The sequence below is a fragment of the Malus domestica genome, chromosome 14 (genome assembly GCF_042453785.1).
Source record: "Malus domestica chromosome 14, GDT2T_hap1".
NCBI lineage: Eukaryota > Viridiplantae > Streptophyta > Magnoliopsida > Rosales > Rosaceae > Malus > Malus domestica.
Genome location: NC_091674.1, coordinates 542,812 through 559,594, shown reverse-complemented (window position 1 = coordinate 559,594; position 16,783 = coordinate 542,812). Strand labels below are relative to the sequence as shown.

Sequence of the window (16,783 nt, the reverse complement as noted above, 5' to 3'; positions counted from 1 at the left end):
CTCCTCCCAAACCCCGTCTTCCATCAAGATTTTCACTACCTTGTTTCTCCGTCGATGTTGCAAAGTAGACTGATGGAAGAACAAAGTGTTTGCATCTCCCTCTCGGAGCCATTTAATCCTTGATCGTTGTTTCCAGAAACTTTCCTCTTGTTCCCGTAACAAGTCAACCTCGATGGTCAACCTCAGAATTGCCTCCCTATTTGGTCCCCGGTTCAATTGTAGTTCCCCTAGCTGGTCCATTAGAACTGCAATTGCCTCTGTTCTATGGTTGAACTTTCTTTTGCTCCAAGAGGTCAGTTTGGATCGACAAACATTAATCCGATACTGCCACCTTGTGATAGCGTCCCCAGGGCATTGGCGGTTCCAACAGGACTCGACAATACTTCTGCACTTCTCTTCCTTTGCCCACATTGCTTCAAAACGAAACCTTTTCCTTCCTCTTCTCTGATTCGGCTCACAGCTAATCAACATGGGGCAGTGATTTGAGCCCACAACCGCGGCGTGATTGACCAAAGTATTTGGCCAAGTGTTCTGCCAGAGCTGATTACATAAGCCTCTGTCTATCCTTTCCTCCACCAACTCCCCATTTCGAATCCCTCGCCAAGTAAAGGGAGACCCATTAAAGTCAAGATCATGCAACTCTACCTCCTCCATAAAATTAGCCAAGTACCGAGGTCGGTTATAAAGAACCGGAGCCCCACCAAATTTCTCGGACTCCTATAAGAATTCGTTAAAGTCACCCCCACATAACCAAGGAATATCCATAGGCTGGAAAAAGGAATTCATCCAATTCCAAAAGGTTGCCTTCTCACCACGATACGAAGTGCCATAAACACCCGTCACCCTCATCCACCTAACAACACCAACTTCCCTGACCTTAGCATCGATGATATGCTTGGAAGAGAAAACTATTTGGACCTCAAACGAGTGTTCCCACCAAAGACTGAGACCCCCTGCCCTACCAATCAGTGAAACATTAAAACCATCCACGAAACCCATCCTTCTACGCACCCCATTGACTCTATGATCCTTCATTTTTATTTCGGAGAGAAAGATCATAGAGGGTCTATATTTTCTAATGAGCCCGTGTAAAGCCCGAACTGCCGTGTCCGACCCAAGACCACGGCAGTTCCAGAATAAGTGCGTCATGGTGAACTTGCGGCTGTATCAGGCCAGCCGCCACCGCCTTGGGAATTGTTCCCCTGCTCACTGAATTTGCTTCTCTTGTGATAAGGTTGGATGTCACTTAGTTCCGCACCCCTTTTCATATTACGACCATCGTTCCCTTCCCCTCCAATCTATTTTATAACCACATTAGAATTGCCTCCAATATGCCTTTGCAAAGCACTATCAGCTGACATTGAGAGGCCCGCCTTTGGACTACCCATGCTGGAATGGCGAATTAACATATGGTGGACACCAGGGAAGGTCCAGTTTGATATATTATGCGTGGATCCCTCACCCAGATGATTGAATCTGAATCTCCTTTTCCATCCCCTTTTCAACATTTGGGTAAGGTCAGAGAGTTCCTTCTGCCCAAGTCTACTATCTTGTAACCCCCTTCCTGTAGACGCTGATGAACTCGGCACTGGTGATCTCCTGCCTGCACGCGCCACACCTGCTTGTCGTCTCTCCCCCATTCCCATAGGCAACGATTTATGATTAACTATCATCTCACGAATAGGAGCCTCCTTGGTCCACTCACCAAATCCCGCAGCCCCTCCTTTAGATTGTTCATAAGAACATTGATAGAAGCATATTTATGCGCCTTAGTTAGTTAGTTCTTATGCATTTATGTTGTGTTTTCTTAGTTAAAGTTAGTCTTTTAAGCTAGTTTCATGTGTTTTCAGGTTTTAGAGACAAAGTGAGCAAAAGGATGCAATTTGGAGCGTTTTGGAGCAAAATTGGGCTAAAATGGCGTTCATGCACATGAAGCACAAGGGATGGACGAATTTGAGGGATTGATGAAGCTAGGAAGACGTTTCAAAGTTGAAGAATTGAAGATACAAAGTTTCCTAGTTGATGTAGGAAATGGCTTACATGAAGGATTCCTAAACGAAGAAGGATTCCTAATCAATGTAGGAGTCCTAATTGAAGATGGATTCCTAGACACATGAAGTTTCCTACTCAAGCAAGGTTTCCTACATGAAGAAGAAGAATTAAAGTCAAAGAATCAGCTCAAGATAAGGATCTTATCCAAAACCTCATCCATAATCTTATTTTAGCTTATCTTATCCAAACAAACCTTATCCTATCCTATCTTATCCTTATCCTAAACTATCCACATTCCAGCCACTTAGGAGGGTTTCTAATTAGATTAGGATGCTTAAAATGAGATTTCTAGAAACCTTATCCCTTCCTATCTTTGTGCCGCACCTTATCTCCCAATTCCTTTGGGTTTTTGACTTGTTTTCCTTGTAGGATTGTATGTTATTATCCTATGCAGTTTAGGTCTTTAAAACCTTGTCCTTGGCTATCGAGGAGATGGGATTTTCAGCCTATATATACAACCCATTGCCGCACCCTTTCATTCACCATCCTCTACCATATTTTCACTACACCATTCACCCATAAACCCCTCTTGTGCCGTGAGTTTGCAAGGAGAAGAAGGAAGACAACTTGGAGCCGTGCATGCCATTCAAGGAGCTTGGATTGTGGAGCGATTCTAGGTGTTTTCTATCTTTGTTTTAATGTTTAAATTTATTTATCTTTGTTTATTTGCGAACATGAGGAACTAATTTATTTATAGTTAGAGGGGAATTCAAAGCCATGATCATATGTTTTATATGACTTGATTTCTTCCAATTATGATTTCATAAATCGTGAATGTGGTTTACTTATCTATTTGATTGATAACATGTTTATGTATGTTGATTGAGGGTTGACACTTAGTTTGCATGCATGAATTTGATGCTAGAGTATAAGGGAATTTCACCTAATCGTTATTAACTTATATTCATAAGTAGTAAAAGTCGCTAGTCACGATTGTGTTAAGTAAATCCTAGGCAAGAGTAACATGCGTATCCCATAGTTATGAATGCCTCGTCAATGCTTATGATTTCCATTGAACTTAATGATCTTTGATATGTGTCTCTATCATGCGTATTCCATAGTTAGGGTCCTTGATAAGAATAATTTGGTTGTAATGCGTATCCCATTCAATTCAATGAATCTAGGGAAATCTGAGAGTTAATTGGTCAATCTAGTTAATTTGGGGCATTGTCATTCATGGTTTATTGAAAGAGTAATTGGAAATCGAGTCGTATGCATATGTTTCATGTGTGGAGAAGGAACCCTCTAACTAGCCTTTCCTCATTCTATTTCATCAAAATCGTTTTCATTAAAGTTTGTTTTTGAAGTTTATGTTTTAAAGTCCAATTTCGTCAAAACCAATCCCTTTACTTTTAAATCTTGTTTTTAGAGTCAAAACGTGTTTTCTTTAAGTCTTTTGAGTCTTTGAAGTTCTATTTTCGTCCAAATCACTTGTTAGGTCTAGAATTGAGTCTTTTTGATTGTTTCTTGCTGTTTTTAGTGTTTTAAGTTAGTTTTGAGTCTATAGAGTCTAGTTTAGTGTTTTTGAGTCTTATTTGTGTTGATTAGCATCCCTAGTTAATCCCCGGTTTAGAACGATCCCTACTTGCATCATTACTACAATTGTCATCAATAGGGTTTAATTTGTGTGTCAAGTTAATTTTCACATCAAATTTTGGCGCCGTTGTCGGGGATTAGCAAAATTGCTAATCCCCCTTTCTTTCTTTTTCATGTCTTTTGTTTTTCCTTTCTGATTTTGTTTTGTTTATTTTACTTTTGATATTTGATTTAGTTTTCTTTCTTTGATTTCAGGTTCTAGAGAAGTAAGACATGGATTTTGCTAACATTCAAGCTCAATTGGCGAATCTTACTTCTCAATTGTCACAGATTGCCGGAAGGACTACAATGCAAAGTGTCCCTACATTTGGTGTGTCTTATGGGCACGAATATCAAGCTCATCAACATCCTCAATTCATTGTGAACGAAGATGCTTGGGGTTATCAAGGCTATGATCAACCAAGCAACAACATGTTTTCCAACACTTACAATTCGGCTTGGAGAGATCATTCAAATTATATGTGGGGGGAACCTCAACAATTCCAACAAGATGGATATTGGCAGCAAGAGGAGGAGTTCTATTCAAGACCTTTGCAATATGCTCAATCAAACTCAGGTTCGTCAATAAATTATAATCAAATTCTTAATGAATTAAATTGTTTGGTGCAGGGCTCACAAAATCAAGCCAAGGAGGCTCAACAAGATGCATATTGGCAGCCATATGAGGAGTTCTACACCACACCTATACAACCACCACCGCATACCCCACAACAATTCTAATCAAATTCAAGTATGTCCATGGATAGTGATCAAATTCTTCAAGTACTAACCTCTTTGACGCAGGACCAACAAAATCAAGACAAGAAGTTGGATAAATTGAAGAGTCAAATGGGAGAGATTATGGAATTCATGGTACAAATTCAAGAGCAAAGTGAACTCTCCAACTCAACTGTTGAAAATTCGAAGGAAGATTTTGAAATCCACGATGCTATCACTTTGGGAAGTGCTATGGAGTTGGAGCTGGCCTAAAAACATCCAAACATAGCCTAGAAGTGGATGAGGAGCTGCTGATTAAGGAGGAGGAAGCAGACATACACACGGCAAGGGTAGAACAACCCTTGCCGCAGCCCCTTAAGCCCTCTAACCCACCCACCACAAGTAAGGACGTCCTAATTTCATTTCATTCTAATGTTATTCCTCCGAATGTCCCTTTTCTTAGCAGGTTTTTGATTCCCAAGAAAGAAGAGAGTGAAAAAGACATCGTGGAAGCCTTCCCAAAGGTGCAAAATGATATTCCAATTCTTGGCACACCCACTCAAGTACCAGATTGTGTTGAAGTGTTCAAAGAACCTTGTTCACCATAAAGAAGGAGTCAAGATAAAGAAGTGGCTGGAGAATTTCAAGAATTCATTAAAGAGGATGTATTTGAAGTAACAAAATCCAAAGAAGTTGAGTTTGATGACACGGGACAAATCACAACCATCGTAGTAAATCTGGCCAAATTCAAAGTCCCTGAAACTTTCACAGAAGTGGTGTTTGTCATTGCGTTCATGTTGGAGCAAACAGGTAAGCCACCTCTTCGAAATTCAATTTCGTTTTCTCCTAACATGCTGTTGATGATTCAGGCACCCATGTTAGAATTTAAACCATTGCCGGATCATTTCAAGTATCACCGTCCATTCAAAGATCCATTCCATGCCATGGCCACCAATGGAGCTTAATTGGAGGTATCGTCCGGCTGGAAGACATTAAAGCAAGCGCTTCTTGGGAGGCAACCCATGCGTTCAAATAAAGAAGACCTAGGAAGCTCCGGCATCATAATCAGATTTGCGTTTCTAGACCCTACTCTTTATTGCTTTTACTTTGCCTTATTTGTCATGTTTGCTAGTTGTGTTATTTGCTTGTTTTTGTGTGAGTCTATGTTTGAAACATTGAGGACAATGTTTGGTTTAAGTGTGGGGGGGTAAACAAAGTGTTTTTATGTCAAAATTCGTAGGGTTTTACCACCTAACATTTCAAAGGTTGTTTTTCATTGTTTTTGAGTGTTTTTAGAATGTTTTGATGTGTTTTTATGTAGCTTTAGACTGTTCATAGGAACATTCATTCATATTATGTCCAATTCGACCGCACCTATAGCAGAAATCCTGCAGCCGTTCATAACGAAACTCTACCCAGATATCCTTATCCTCATCCCTTGGCAACCAGCAGCCTGTAATCAGGGACTCTTGTGTGTTGACAATGATTCTCACTCTTAAGAAACCCTGAGCCTTGGCCAGATTCTCTACCTCCACAAATTCACCGATTTCCTTCGCAAGACGCTGGACGTTTGCCACTGATATGAGACAAGGGGGGACCCCTATGATCTAAACCCAAAAAGGAACCCTCGCCACCTCAATTTCCTCCAGCGCCATCTCCTTTGGCCATCTTTTGATTGAGAAGTTCTGTTTCATTACAGCCCAGGGTACCTGACTAAGAATCTTTCCCGCTGTGCTTTCATCTTGGACGGTAATGATGTACAGATTGTCCTTGACCCACTTGATATCCACCTCTCCAAGATCTTTCCAAGAGGATCTAAGTATATTTCGTACACCCCACTTGTTTAGATTTTTGTTAACCAAAGCCGCTCCAACCAACGCAATCCCCTGTTCCATGGTCGACAAGTCCATGCCTTTTTCAAGGTGGACCACCAAGTCATATACATCCTGGTTAGCCATGAATTCCTCCCAATAGCAGGTTCCGTTGACAATTTTAACAAATATGTGATAACGAAAGGTCGTTAGGGCCCTCCTTAGATGCCTTCCTGTTTTGTTTTCTCCTCCCCAAATTTCCTGAGTTATAAACGCCAATAATACCCATAAAATTGGGGGTGGGAAATACCTTACCTCTGTGCCCTTTGTCATAAAGCTCGAAACTGCTTGGTAGGTGAGATGGGTATTGCTCGCCAAATAGCAATGAAAGATGGATTGGGTAGAGGATTTAATTCCCCCCAATCTATCGGATCAGCAATTCAAAGCTTTACCCCCAAGATCAGAGCTTTACCTGTACATTCCACTATTGAGATCTAGGGTTGGCATCATCAATATTCCTCCACATCAATATTAGCGATAAAAGGTAGGTCCACTTGAAACCTCCCACCGGCCGCAATTAAGATGAGTTCCTACAACGGAGAGAAAGGAAACATTCACAGAGGAGTGGCTCTCACAGCGGAGAGAAAGGGTTGTTTGAGTCGGTCCGTGAGTTTTTGTTGAAAATATATATTGTCAAAGATCCAATGGGTTCGAAATTTGTACCCCTAATTTCCATTCTTGTGCTTCTTCTTCCTACACTGTCCATGGCAAAAGAGTTCGTCGTCGGAGATACACACATTGTGAAAGTGCATTGTGATTATTTTTTACGGAAAGTAGCAATGACGAGTATAAAAACATATATCCGACTTATTCTGCTTTATACCTAATATTCGAGAGGTTCTTGGGTAAGGAAACTGGGTCAGAGGATTGTGAAAGGGGGAGAAACCAAAAATGGGTCAGTGTAGCATGACAAATCAGATAGACTAGAGTAAGGTTTTTTGTGTCTAGATCTGCACGGACACATGATCTAGTTGTCGAACTCCATAATTTCTTGTACCATTAGTAGTCCCATAGGTTAAGTGAATATGGGCACAAATAAAAGAGAAGAGTACGAATGAGCTCATTTGTATACACATGGGTAAGTTCAATCTTAACACACCCTAAAACAAATTTAAATAACAAGTGACTTTTAATTAATGCTTCTCAACAACATGCGTAGATGGCAAGTGTTTCAGGATTACATAACCTCCAACAGCCACGCCCACAGCAACAAGTGCAATTGATCCGAGGATTCCTCTTTTGCCGATTTTCAGCCTGAAAAGCTTACCGTTGTAGACAAATAGATCAGACTTGTCGTCGGAATTCGAAATCATCAATGGTTCCTGTTAAAATGCATGAAATAAACATGTTGGAATAATGGTGAAATTAGGCTAGTCAACTTTCTTGTTCAAAGTTAGGCAAGTTAGGTTAGTCAAGCAAGATAGGTAAGTTAGGCAAAATTAGGCTTATGATCTTTTTCTTCCCTATATATATGTTTCATCTTGTAATTGTTTCTTCAAGCAAATATACATCAAAATTCAATATGGTATCAGAGCTGTGATCTGGGAAAAATCACAAAACACAGCTCTAAAGCAGCCACGAGGTCAACCATTCTAGGCATGGCCTCTCATTCAAAATGGGAAAATCCCAACCACCCGCTCTATCTCCACCACTCGGATCAACCTGGTGCAATCCTCGTACCACAACCATTGGTGGAAGACAACTACAACACATGGGTTCAATCCATGAGTATGGCCTTAACGGTCAAGAACAAACTTGGTTTTGTTGATGGAACGATCAACAAACTAAGTGAGGATAATTTTGAGAAGCTGCAGCAATGGAATCGCTGCAACAACTTGGTCAAGACATGGCTACTAGGCTCCATGTCAAAGGAGATTTCAGGGAGTGTCATCAACTACAAGGATGCTCGACAAATGTGGACCGATCTGCAGGAGAGGTTCTCACATGTGAATATAGTTCAGCTGTTCCATGTTGAGAACGAGATCCATGATTGCGTCCAAAGCAATATGAGTGTAAGTTCTTACTTCACTAAACTTAAAAGTTTATGGGATGAACGTGATACTTTGTGTTCCATTCCAGCATGCAGTTGTGGAACAAAGAATGAGATGAACTCATATGTTGAAACTCAGAAAACCATGAAGTTCCTTATGGGACTGAACGAATCGTATGATACGGTTCGAAGCAATACTCTTCTTCTCGAACCACTGCCTACGGTGAACAAGGCATATGCGTTGGTCCTTCGACATGAACGCCAGGCAGAGGTTTCCAATGGGAAAAGCACACAACTAGATTCTGTTGTCTTTGCAGTGAAGAATCTGTCGCGAGAACCTACACCCGAAGACAAGGAGATGCGATGTGGAAAGTGCAATAAAACCAATCACATCACCAAAAATTGTCGTGCACATCTCAAGTGCACTTTTTGCGGATGGAAAGGCCACACCTTCGATTTCTGTCGAAAACGGAAAGCAGCCACAGAGACCGAATCCAATCGTCTATTTTCTTCAAAGGGGAATCAAGTTTCACAAAGTAACAAGCAAGAGACAGTGCCTAATTTCCCGTTCTCTCAGGAGGACTGCAAGCAAATCCTTCAGATGTTGAACAAGAACAAATCATCATTTGCCAATCAAGTCAGTAATCTTCCTAGTCATGAAGAACTTTCAGGTAAAGCCTTCTCTTTTTCATGTAAAGGAACCAAAAGTATTTGGATCCTGGACAGTGGTGCCACGGATCACATAGTTTGCAGTCCTAGTCTCCTTACACACTCACGAGCTGTTGAAAATCATACAGTTGAACTGCCAAATGGTTCCGTTGCCAAAGTCACTCACATTGGACAAGTTGTTTTCTCTCATAATCTTATCCTTGAAAATGTCCTATGTGTGCCGTTCTTTAGGTTGAATTTAATATCTATCAGTAAACTAGCCTATGATTCCTTATATGTCACCATTTTCTTCACCCAATTTTGTGTCATTCAGGACCTTCGCTCGGGGAAGATGATTGGGACAGGAACTGAAAGGGATGGACTTTACTACCTCGACCCATCAAAGAAAGGAACATGCAACAATATTCAAACCGTCTCACCAAAGCTTTGGCACCAACGCCTAGGACACCCATCTCATAAAGTCACTTCGTTATTACCTTTATTTAACAATAAGGCTTGTGATTTAGAAAAATGTTTAATTTGCCCATTGGCCAAACAAACAAGATCACCCTTTCCTTTGAGCTCTATTTCTACCAAATCATGTTTTGAATTATTGCATATTGATATTTGGGGTGGTTATCAAGTTGCTTCTATTTCAGGTGCCAAGTATTTCCTTACCATCGTAGATGACTACACTAGAAGCACTTGGGTTTATTTGATGAAACATAAATCTGACACAAAAGACATTTTAGTCGGATTCACTCAAATGATTGAGACTCAATTCAATACCAGAGTTCAAATCATACGAAGTGACAATGGCCCTGAGTTTAAGCTTGAGCAATTTTATGCTCTCAAAGGCATCATACATCAATCTAGTTGTGTCAACACACCACAACAAAATGGTGTTGCCGAACGTAAACACCGGCATTTGCTCAATGTTGCTCGGGCTTTGCTCTTTCAAGCTTGTTTGCCAAAACGTTTTTGGGGGGATGCAATCTTAACCTCAGCCTACCTCATCAATAGAACACCCACTCCACTTCTCGAAGGTAAAACACCTTACGAAAAACTGTTTCACAAAGCACCTAACTATTCCCATTTAAAGGTTTTCGGTAGTTTATGTTTTGCTTCTACACACGCCCAAAGGCCTTCTAAATTCGACCCCCGTGCAATCCAATGCATTTTTCTTGGGTATCCTTATGGTCAAAAGGGTTATAAATTGTTTGATATAAAACACAATAAGACTTTTGTTTCTAGGGATGTTGTTTTTTTTGACGATCATTTTCCATTCCAAAATCATACCACTTCCGCTGCCCCGTCTCCATCAAACATTACACCCTTACCCATCACGTTTGACTTGACCTCTCACATTGAGTCGCACTCAAGCCTTGCACCCGAAGAAATAAACATCACCTCTCCCACACTTGCCGACATCACCCCACTCTCATCTCCTTTACCTACTACAACTCCACCACCAGATACCTTATTAACACCTTCACATACCCTACACTCTTCACCACCTCCAACCACTCCATCACCAGACCAACCACCTCCACTCCGTCGTAGCACTCGACCGACCAAAACTTCCACATTTTTGCAGGACTTTCATGTTGAGGTGGCCCTCCCTTCCCGTGTTGCTCCCACATCTTCCACAAGCATGGTCCAGTCATCAGGTACATCTCACCCCATATCTCGTTATTTATCTTATGACCATGTATCCCCCACTCACAAAACCTTTCTCACCACCCTCACCATTATCAAAGAACCCACCAGTTTTTCGCAAGCTGTTCAGGATCCAAAATGGCGTGAAGCCATGCAAAAAGAGATTGTTGCCCTTCATGACAATCGCACTTGGACTCTTGTGCCCTTACCACCTCACAAACATCCCATCGGTTGCAAATGGATCTATAAGGTGAAGCTTAAACCTGACGGCAGTGTTGAACGCTACAAAGCTCGTCTCGTTGCTAAAGGCTACAGTCAAATTGAGGGGCTTGATTATCGGGAAACTTTTGCTCCAGTTGCCAAGCTCACCACCGTCCGCGTCCTCCTGAGTATTGCCTCCATACGAGGCTGGCATCTTCATCAACTTGATGTGAACAACGCATTTTTGCATGGTGACTTATACGAGGAGGTTTATATGTCCTTGCCTCCTGGGTTCGGACGAAAGGGGGAGACACGAGTATGCAAATTACACAAATCCATTTATGGTTTAAAACAGGCCTCGAGACAATGGTTTATCAAGCTGTCTAGTGCTCTTAAGACTGCTGGTTTTCATCAATCATGGTCAGATTACTCATTGTTCGTCCGAAACTGTCAAGGCAGTTTTATGGCATTACTTGTGTATGTTGATGACGTGATACTTGCAGGTAACAATTTGAGAGATTTTGAAGAGACTAAACTCTTCCTTTCCCAACATTTTAAACTAAAGGATTTGGGAAAACTCAAATACTTTTTGGGGATAGAAGTTGCAAGATCTAAACAAGGGATTGCCTTGTGCCAACGCAAATATGCGTTGGAGATACTAGAAGATGCTGGGTTCCTTGGTGCGAAGCCCTCACGATTACCAATGGAACCAAACCTGTCCCTTACACAAACTGATGGGACGCTCCTACATGATCCTTCTTCATACAGGCGACTCGTAGGGAGGCTGATTTACTTAACCATCACGCGGCCTAACCTGACTTATGTGGTTAATATGTTGAGCCAATTCATGGACAAGCCACGACAACCACACCTTGAAGCGGTGCATAAGGTTCTCAGGTACATCAAACAATCTCCTGGACAGGGAATTATTTTGCCTTCTACAGGTTCACTACAATTACAAGCCTTTTGTGATGCTGATTGGGCTAGGTGTAAAGACACTAGAAGGTCAATAACCGGTTATTGTATCTTCCTTGGACAAGCACCGATATCTTGGAAAACGAAGAAACAAAGCACAATATCTCGTTCTAGTGCAGAGGCAGAATACCGTTCTATGGCTACTACTTGTTGTGAAGTTATATGGCTAAGAAACATTTTGAAGGACTTGCAAGTAAATCATGCACAACCAGTCACAATGTTTTGTGATAATCAAGCTGCCATGCACATTGCTTCGAACCCAGTGTTTCATGAACGAACGAAGCATATAGAGATAGACTGTCACCTAGTACGTGAGAAGATTCAAATGGGAATGGTGCAAACAGCTTACATACGGACCTCGAATCAACCTGCAGACTTGTTCACCAAACCACTAAGCTCGGCACAATTTGAGGTCTTAATTAGCAAGTTGGGTGTCATCGACATTCACACTCCAACTTGAGGGGGAGTGTTAAAATGCATGAAATAAACATGTTGGAATAATGGTGAAATTAGGCTAGTCAACTTTCTTGTTCAAAGTTAGGCAAGTTAGGTTAGTCAAGCAAGATAGGTAAGTTAGGCAAAATTAGGCTTATGATCTTTCTCTTCCCTATATATGTGTTTCATCTTGTAATTGTTTCTTCAAGCAAATATACATCAAAATTCAATAGTTCCCTTTTTGGCAGTCTTATGGTAAGGACACCATTGCCAAAACTTGCATGAATATCCTTAGTGTTATAAACATTGCAAGGAAGTTTGAATTTTTGGCGGAAGCCGCTCCATCTACTTCCACCCTTAGGACGTTGGCCTTCAATCTTTATTGTTCCTTTGTTGTCGTTCAAGAATAGCTTGAATTGTTCCATCTTGAAACCTACCAACCAAAAAATACAGAAAAGAAAATATGTAAAAAAAAAAAAAAAATTCACAAAACAAAGAACATGAAAAAGAAGAATACCATGGAAAGGAATCTGGTAAGTGTCGAATCGTTCCTCTTTTAGGAACTTGCAATAAGGCATAAAATCCTCGTAAGAATGTATAATGTTCACTTCCTCGATCTTCTTGTATAGCTTGCTCGAGAGAGTAGTCTCCTCAGCCTTCAGATCACAAAGTTGTTCCTCCAATTTCTGGATCTCGGCAGCTACCACTATTATCCGATCTTTCATGGTCGAGCCCTCCTCCACCAGCTGCTGCAAAGTAGTGGAGGTCCAAGTGTGCTTCTCCTTGTAGCATCTCACCTTGTTGGCTTGCCTCTCAGCCTTAAGATGTTGATCCCTCAAGGCCCTTAGATTTTTAAAGAAGGAAATGAAGGACTCATATTGCACCTTAGTCATCTGCTGGGCTTGGTATAATTCAGTGAGAGCTCTCTCAGCAGCTTGAAGAGCCTTAAGGCTAAAGGAGGCAGAAAAGTCCATCTGCATAAATTCTTTGAAGATCCTGCACTGATCTTGAAGATGTTGAGGCTCAGAAGGGCACCTTGGGGATTGCAACTTCGTCCTAATTTGCCCGAATTCTCTAACTAGTTCATGCAAATAGGTCGTGGCTGGGAGAGAAGCCATAAGAGGAGGCATCACGCTAGCACCACAAGAAGCAACAGCAGCAGCGGCAACCTCAGCGGGAAAAGAATGAGAGGATTCAGCAGCAAGCTGAGAAAAACTGCCGGAGCCCTCACCAGTGGCTTGTTAAAACGCAGAGAAGACAAATTAATGGAGCAATATTGATCCGAATTAGGAAAAGACAAGATTGAGAGTACGTTTGTACCTAAGAAGGGCCTTGTGCTTTGGGAGGAGGATGTGTTGATGTAGCTGGTCTAGCTTGGGCCCTCCCCTCAGGCTCAAAATCAGAAGATTCTACAACAAAAGATCTCGGCCAACGAAGAGAAGATCTTGCCCGACATGGTCTTTGCTTCTGACTCATATTCACCATTGGAATCCATGTGATAATCAGTCAGCTAGCTGCTTTTCTAGGTTTTTGGCTCTGTCATAGGCATATAAAATATATAGCTTGATCATTTACAGGTTTCTTGTAGGCTTGGTCAATCTACAAAGATCGAGAATGTTCTTTAGTTTGTCTAACATCCTAACCTTTATATCTTGCCTAATTTCTGTCTTTGCATTTCTTTAAAACAACGCATGCACAGAATCTTAGCTAGTTGATGCCTTTCTAACTTTTTTGTAGTTCAATATAAGTGTATTCAGCTTCAAGGGAGCTGACGATTGTATCGATCATTATTTCCAATGTGTGCGTATTTGCAATCCTAAGCATCTATGTCCTTTAAATACAGGCTTTGTGTTCAAGGTGAAAGGAACTGGGTTCAAGGCATGTGTTAAACCAACGGCAAATGATCAACCACCACTTACCTCTGGAAGCGACAGAATAGAGCTAAAGACTCCTGGAAACAAATGGTACATTTGTGCAGCTGACAACCACTGTGATTTGGGACAGAAGCTTGTTATTACTGTTATGGACACCGCACCCGCATCTCCTCCATCCTCCGCCGTTTGCGGGATCATTTTTCTGGATACCAAGTCTTCGCCGCGGCCGTCGTTGGAGTCTTCCTTGCTATTGCAGCCTGGTGCACATATCGATCGACACATACAATATGCATAAATACACCAAAAGACAAGAATATGTATAACATATGTGTTGTTCTTATAAATTTAATTTTGTGCAACATAGACTAGAATTTAATTCTGTATTAGAAGCTAGCATGTTGATGCAATTGCTCAATCAGAGAGAGTCTGCTCTTCTATCATCAATCCAAATTTATTATTGATTAAAATTTAATAACATTTTTGCATCTGCGCTAGTTAAATACGTATTGGCGCTATTTGTTTTGATCTACACATTGGGAGGGAAGGTGAGGAAAAAAAAGAGATGGGATAGAGGAAAAAAAAGAGATGGGATAGAGGAAAAAAAAGAGATGGGATAATCCACTCCTAAATCATATTCATCATCTAAAGATTGCCACTGGCCCACTGCTAACACCTACAACAACGTACATTTCTCAAAGCCTGAATGCTCCAAGGCGAATAATAGTAAGGAAATAAAACAAAATATTCCTCATTTCACAATTATATAATGAAAAAAATAAATGATCCGGTATTTAATAGAAAAAAGTATCAGTGCCATTTAATTTGAATGCTAAACTATAATGCGATAAAGTTCAACTATAATATACTACTTTAACAGATTCAGCGGGCTTCTGTGGGGGATGGTGCTCGGGCATGGAACCCTTCCCCACCCGGAGTCATTAAGGTAAATGTGGATGCCAGCTGGAAGCGGATTGATGGGTGCTGCCACATTGAGGTTGTCATTAGGGACTCTGGTTCTCGGTGCTTGGAGGAGGATCAGAGCCCCTTCGGTTCTTATGGCGGAGGTGCGAGGAGTGCTGGACGGTTGCATCATGGTGCGGCGGCGAGGATACTCCCGTATTGTGGTTGAATCGGATTCAAAGGAGATTATCACTTGGTTGAACGGATGTATCGAGCAGGGTTCATGGCAAGTTTTTTCTGTTTCGTGTGAGATCAGTAAGGAGGGGAGGATGTTCTCCTCATGTGATTGGTCAGAAGACCCCCATCTTCGTTTGTCCGTGTTCTTAACAAAGATGGGCTCCCATGCCCTCCGCATTAGCACTTGATTCGGTAGAAGTAAGGGTAACATGGTGATGTAATGTGTCTTGTTTTCTGTCCCTTTTTCTACTGCTTGTCTGTTGTTGTTGGCCATCTTGGCTTTCTATTCTCTATTGGCTTCGGCTGGTTAATGATATTTTCCAGTTCACCAAAAAAAAAAAAAAAAGTACCAATACTCTGTTTCTTAAAATTACCGTATAGAATTTCCCAAAACAGATGGTCCTAAAAAACTTCATTCTTTTTACAACGTTGAGTATTCATGTACAAACAACTTATTCATATTTGTTAATTATACCTCAAAATTTTCAGCCTTCATGAATAAGAATGAAATTGTATTTACTTGCAAGTGCATTGTGATTATTTTTTACGGAAAGTAGCAATGATGAGTATAAAAACATATAGCCGACTTATTCTGCTTTATACCTCACATTGGAGAGGTTCTTGGGCAAGAAAACTGGGTTAGAGGATTGTGAAAGGGGGAGAGACCAAAAATGGGTCAGTGTAGCATGACAAATCAGAGAGACTAGAGTAAGTTGTGTTTTTTGTGTCTGGATCTGCACGGACACGTGATCTGGTTGTCGGACTCCAGAATTTCTCATAACATTAGCAGTCCCATAGGTTAATTGAATATGGGCACAAATAAAAGAGAAGAATAGGAATGAGCGCATTTGTATACACATGAGTAAGTTCAATCTTAACAAACCCTAGAACAAATTCAAATTACAATTGACTTTTAATTAATGCTTCTCAGCAGCATGCGTAGATGGCAAGTGTTTTAGGATTACATAACCTCCAACGGCCACGCCCACAGCAACAAGTGCAATTGATCCGAGGATTCCTCTTTTGCTGATTTTCAGCCTGAAAAGCTTACCGTTGTAGACAAATAGATCAGACTTATCGTCGGAATTCGAAATCATCAATGGTTCCCTTTTTGGCAGTATTATGGTAAGGACACCATTGCCAAAACTTGCATGAATATCCTTAGTGTTATAAACATTGCAAGGAAGTTTGAATTTTTGGCGGAAGCGGCTCCATCTGCTTCCACCCTTAGGACGTTGGCCTTCAATCTTTATTGTTCCTTTGTTGTCGTTCACAAATAGCTTGAATTGTTCCATCTTGAAACCTACCAACAAAAAAAAAAAAAAAAAAAATATGTAAAAAAAAATCACAAAACAAAGAACATGAAAAAGAAGAATACCATGAAGAGGAATCTGGTAAATGTCGAATCGTTCCTCTTTTAGGAACTTGCAATAAGGCATAAAATCCTCGTAAGAACGTATAATGTTAACCACTTCACCGTTGGAATCCATGTGATAATCAGTCAGCTAGCTGCTTTTCTAGGTTTTTGGCTCTGTCTTAGGCATATAAAATATATAGCTTGATCATTTACAGGTTTCTTGTACTCTTGGTCGATCTACAAAAATCGAGAATGTTCTTTAGTTTGTCTAACATCCTAACCTATATGTCTT

The 16,783-nt window shown here is 40.9% G+C and overlaps 1 protein-coding gene and 1 long non-coding RNA gene across 3 annotated transcripts; both read right to left on the bottom strand.

Moving 5' to 3' along the window:
- Positions 1-12,261: 12,261 nt before the first annotated feature.
- LOC103408701 (uncharacterized) lies at positions 12,262-13,651 on the bottom strand. Of its 2 annotated transcripts, XM_070812583.1 has the most exons (3): positions 13,444-13,651; positions 12,641-13,360; positions 12,262-12,556 (listed from the first exon to the last, which is right to left on the bottom strand). In XM_070812583.1, exons 2-3 carry the CDS (start codon positions 13,251-13,253, stop codon positions 12,309-12,311), a joined length of 861 nt encoding a protein of 286 aa, XP_070668684.1. In that variant the 5' UTR covers positions 13,254-13,360; positions 13,444-13,651; the 3' UTR covers positions 12,262-12,308. The 2 variants fall into 2 exon arrangements, with proteins under 2 accessions (XP_070668684.1, XP_028948972.2); XM_029093139.2 differs by lacking the exon at positions 13,444-13,651 and having other exon boundaries at positions 12,641-13,372.
- Positions 13,652-15,967: 2,316 nt separating this feature from the next.
- Positions 15,968-16,783, bottom strand: LOC103408702 (uncharacterized). The gene is made up of 2 exons (XR_011575738.1): positions 16,513-16,783; positions 15,968-16,437 (listed from the first exon to the last, which is right to left on the bottom strand). It is a non-coding gene; the product is annotated as an uncharacterized lncRNA (long non-coding RNA).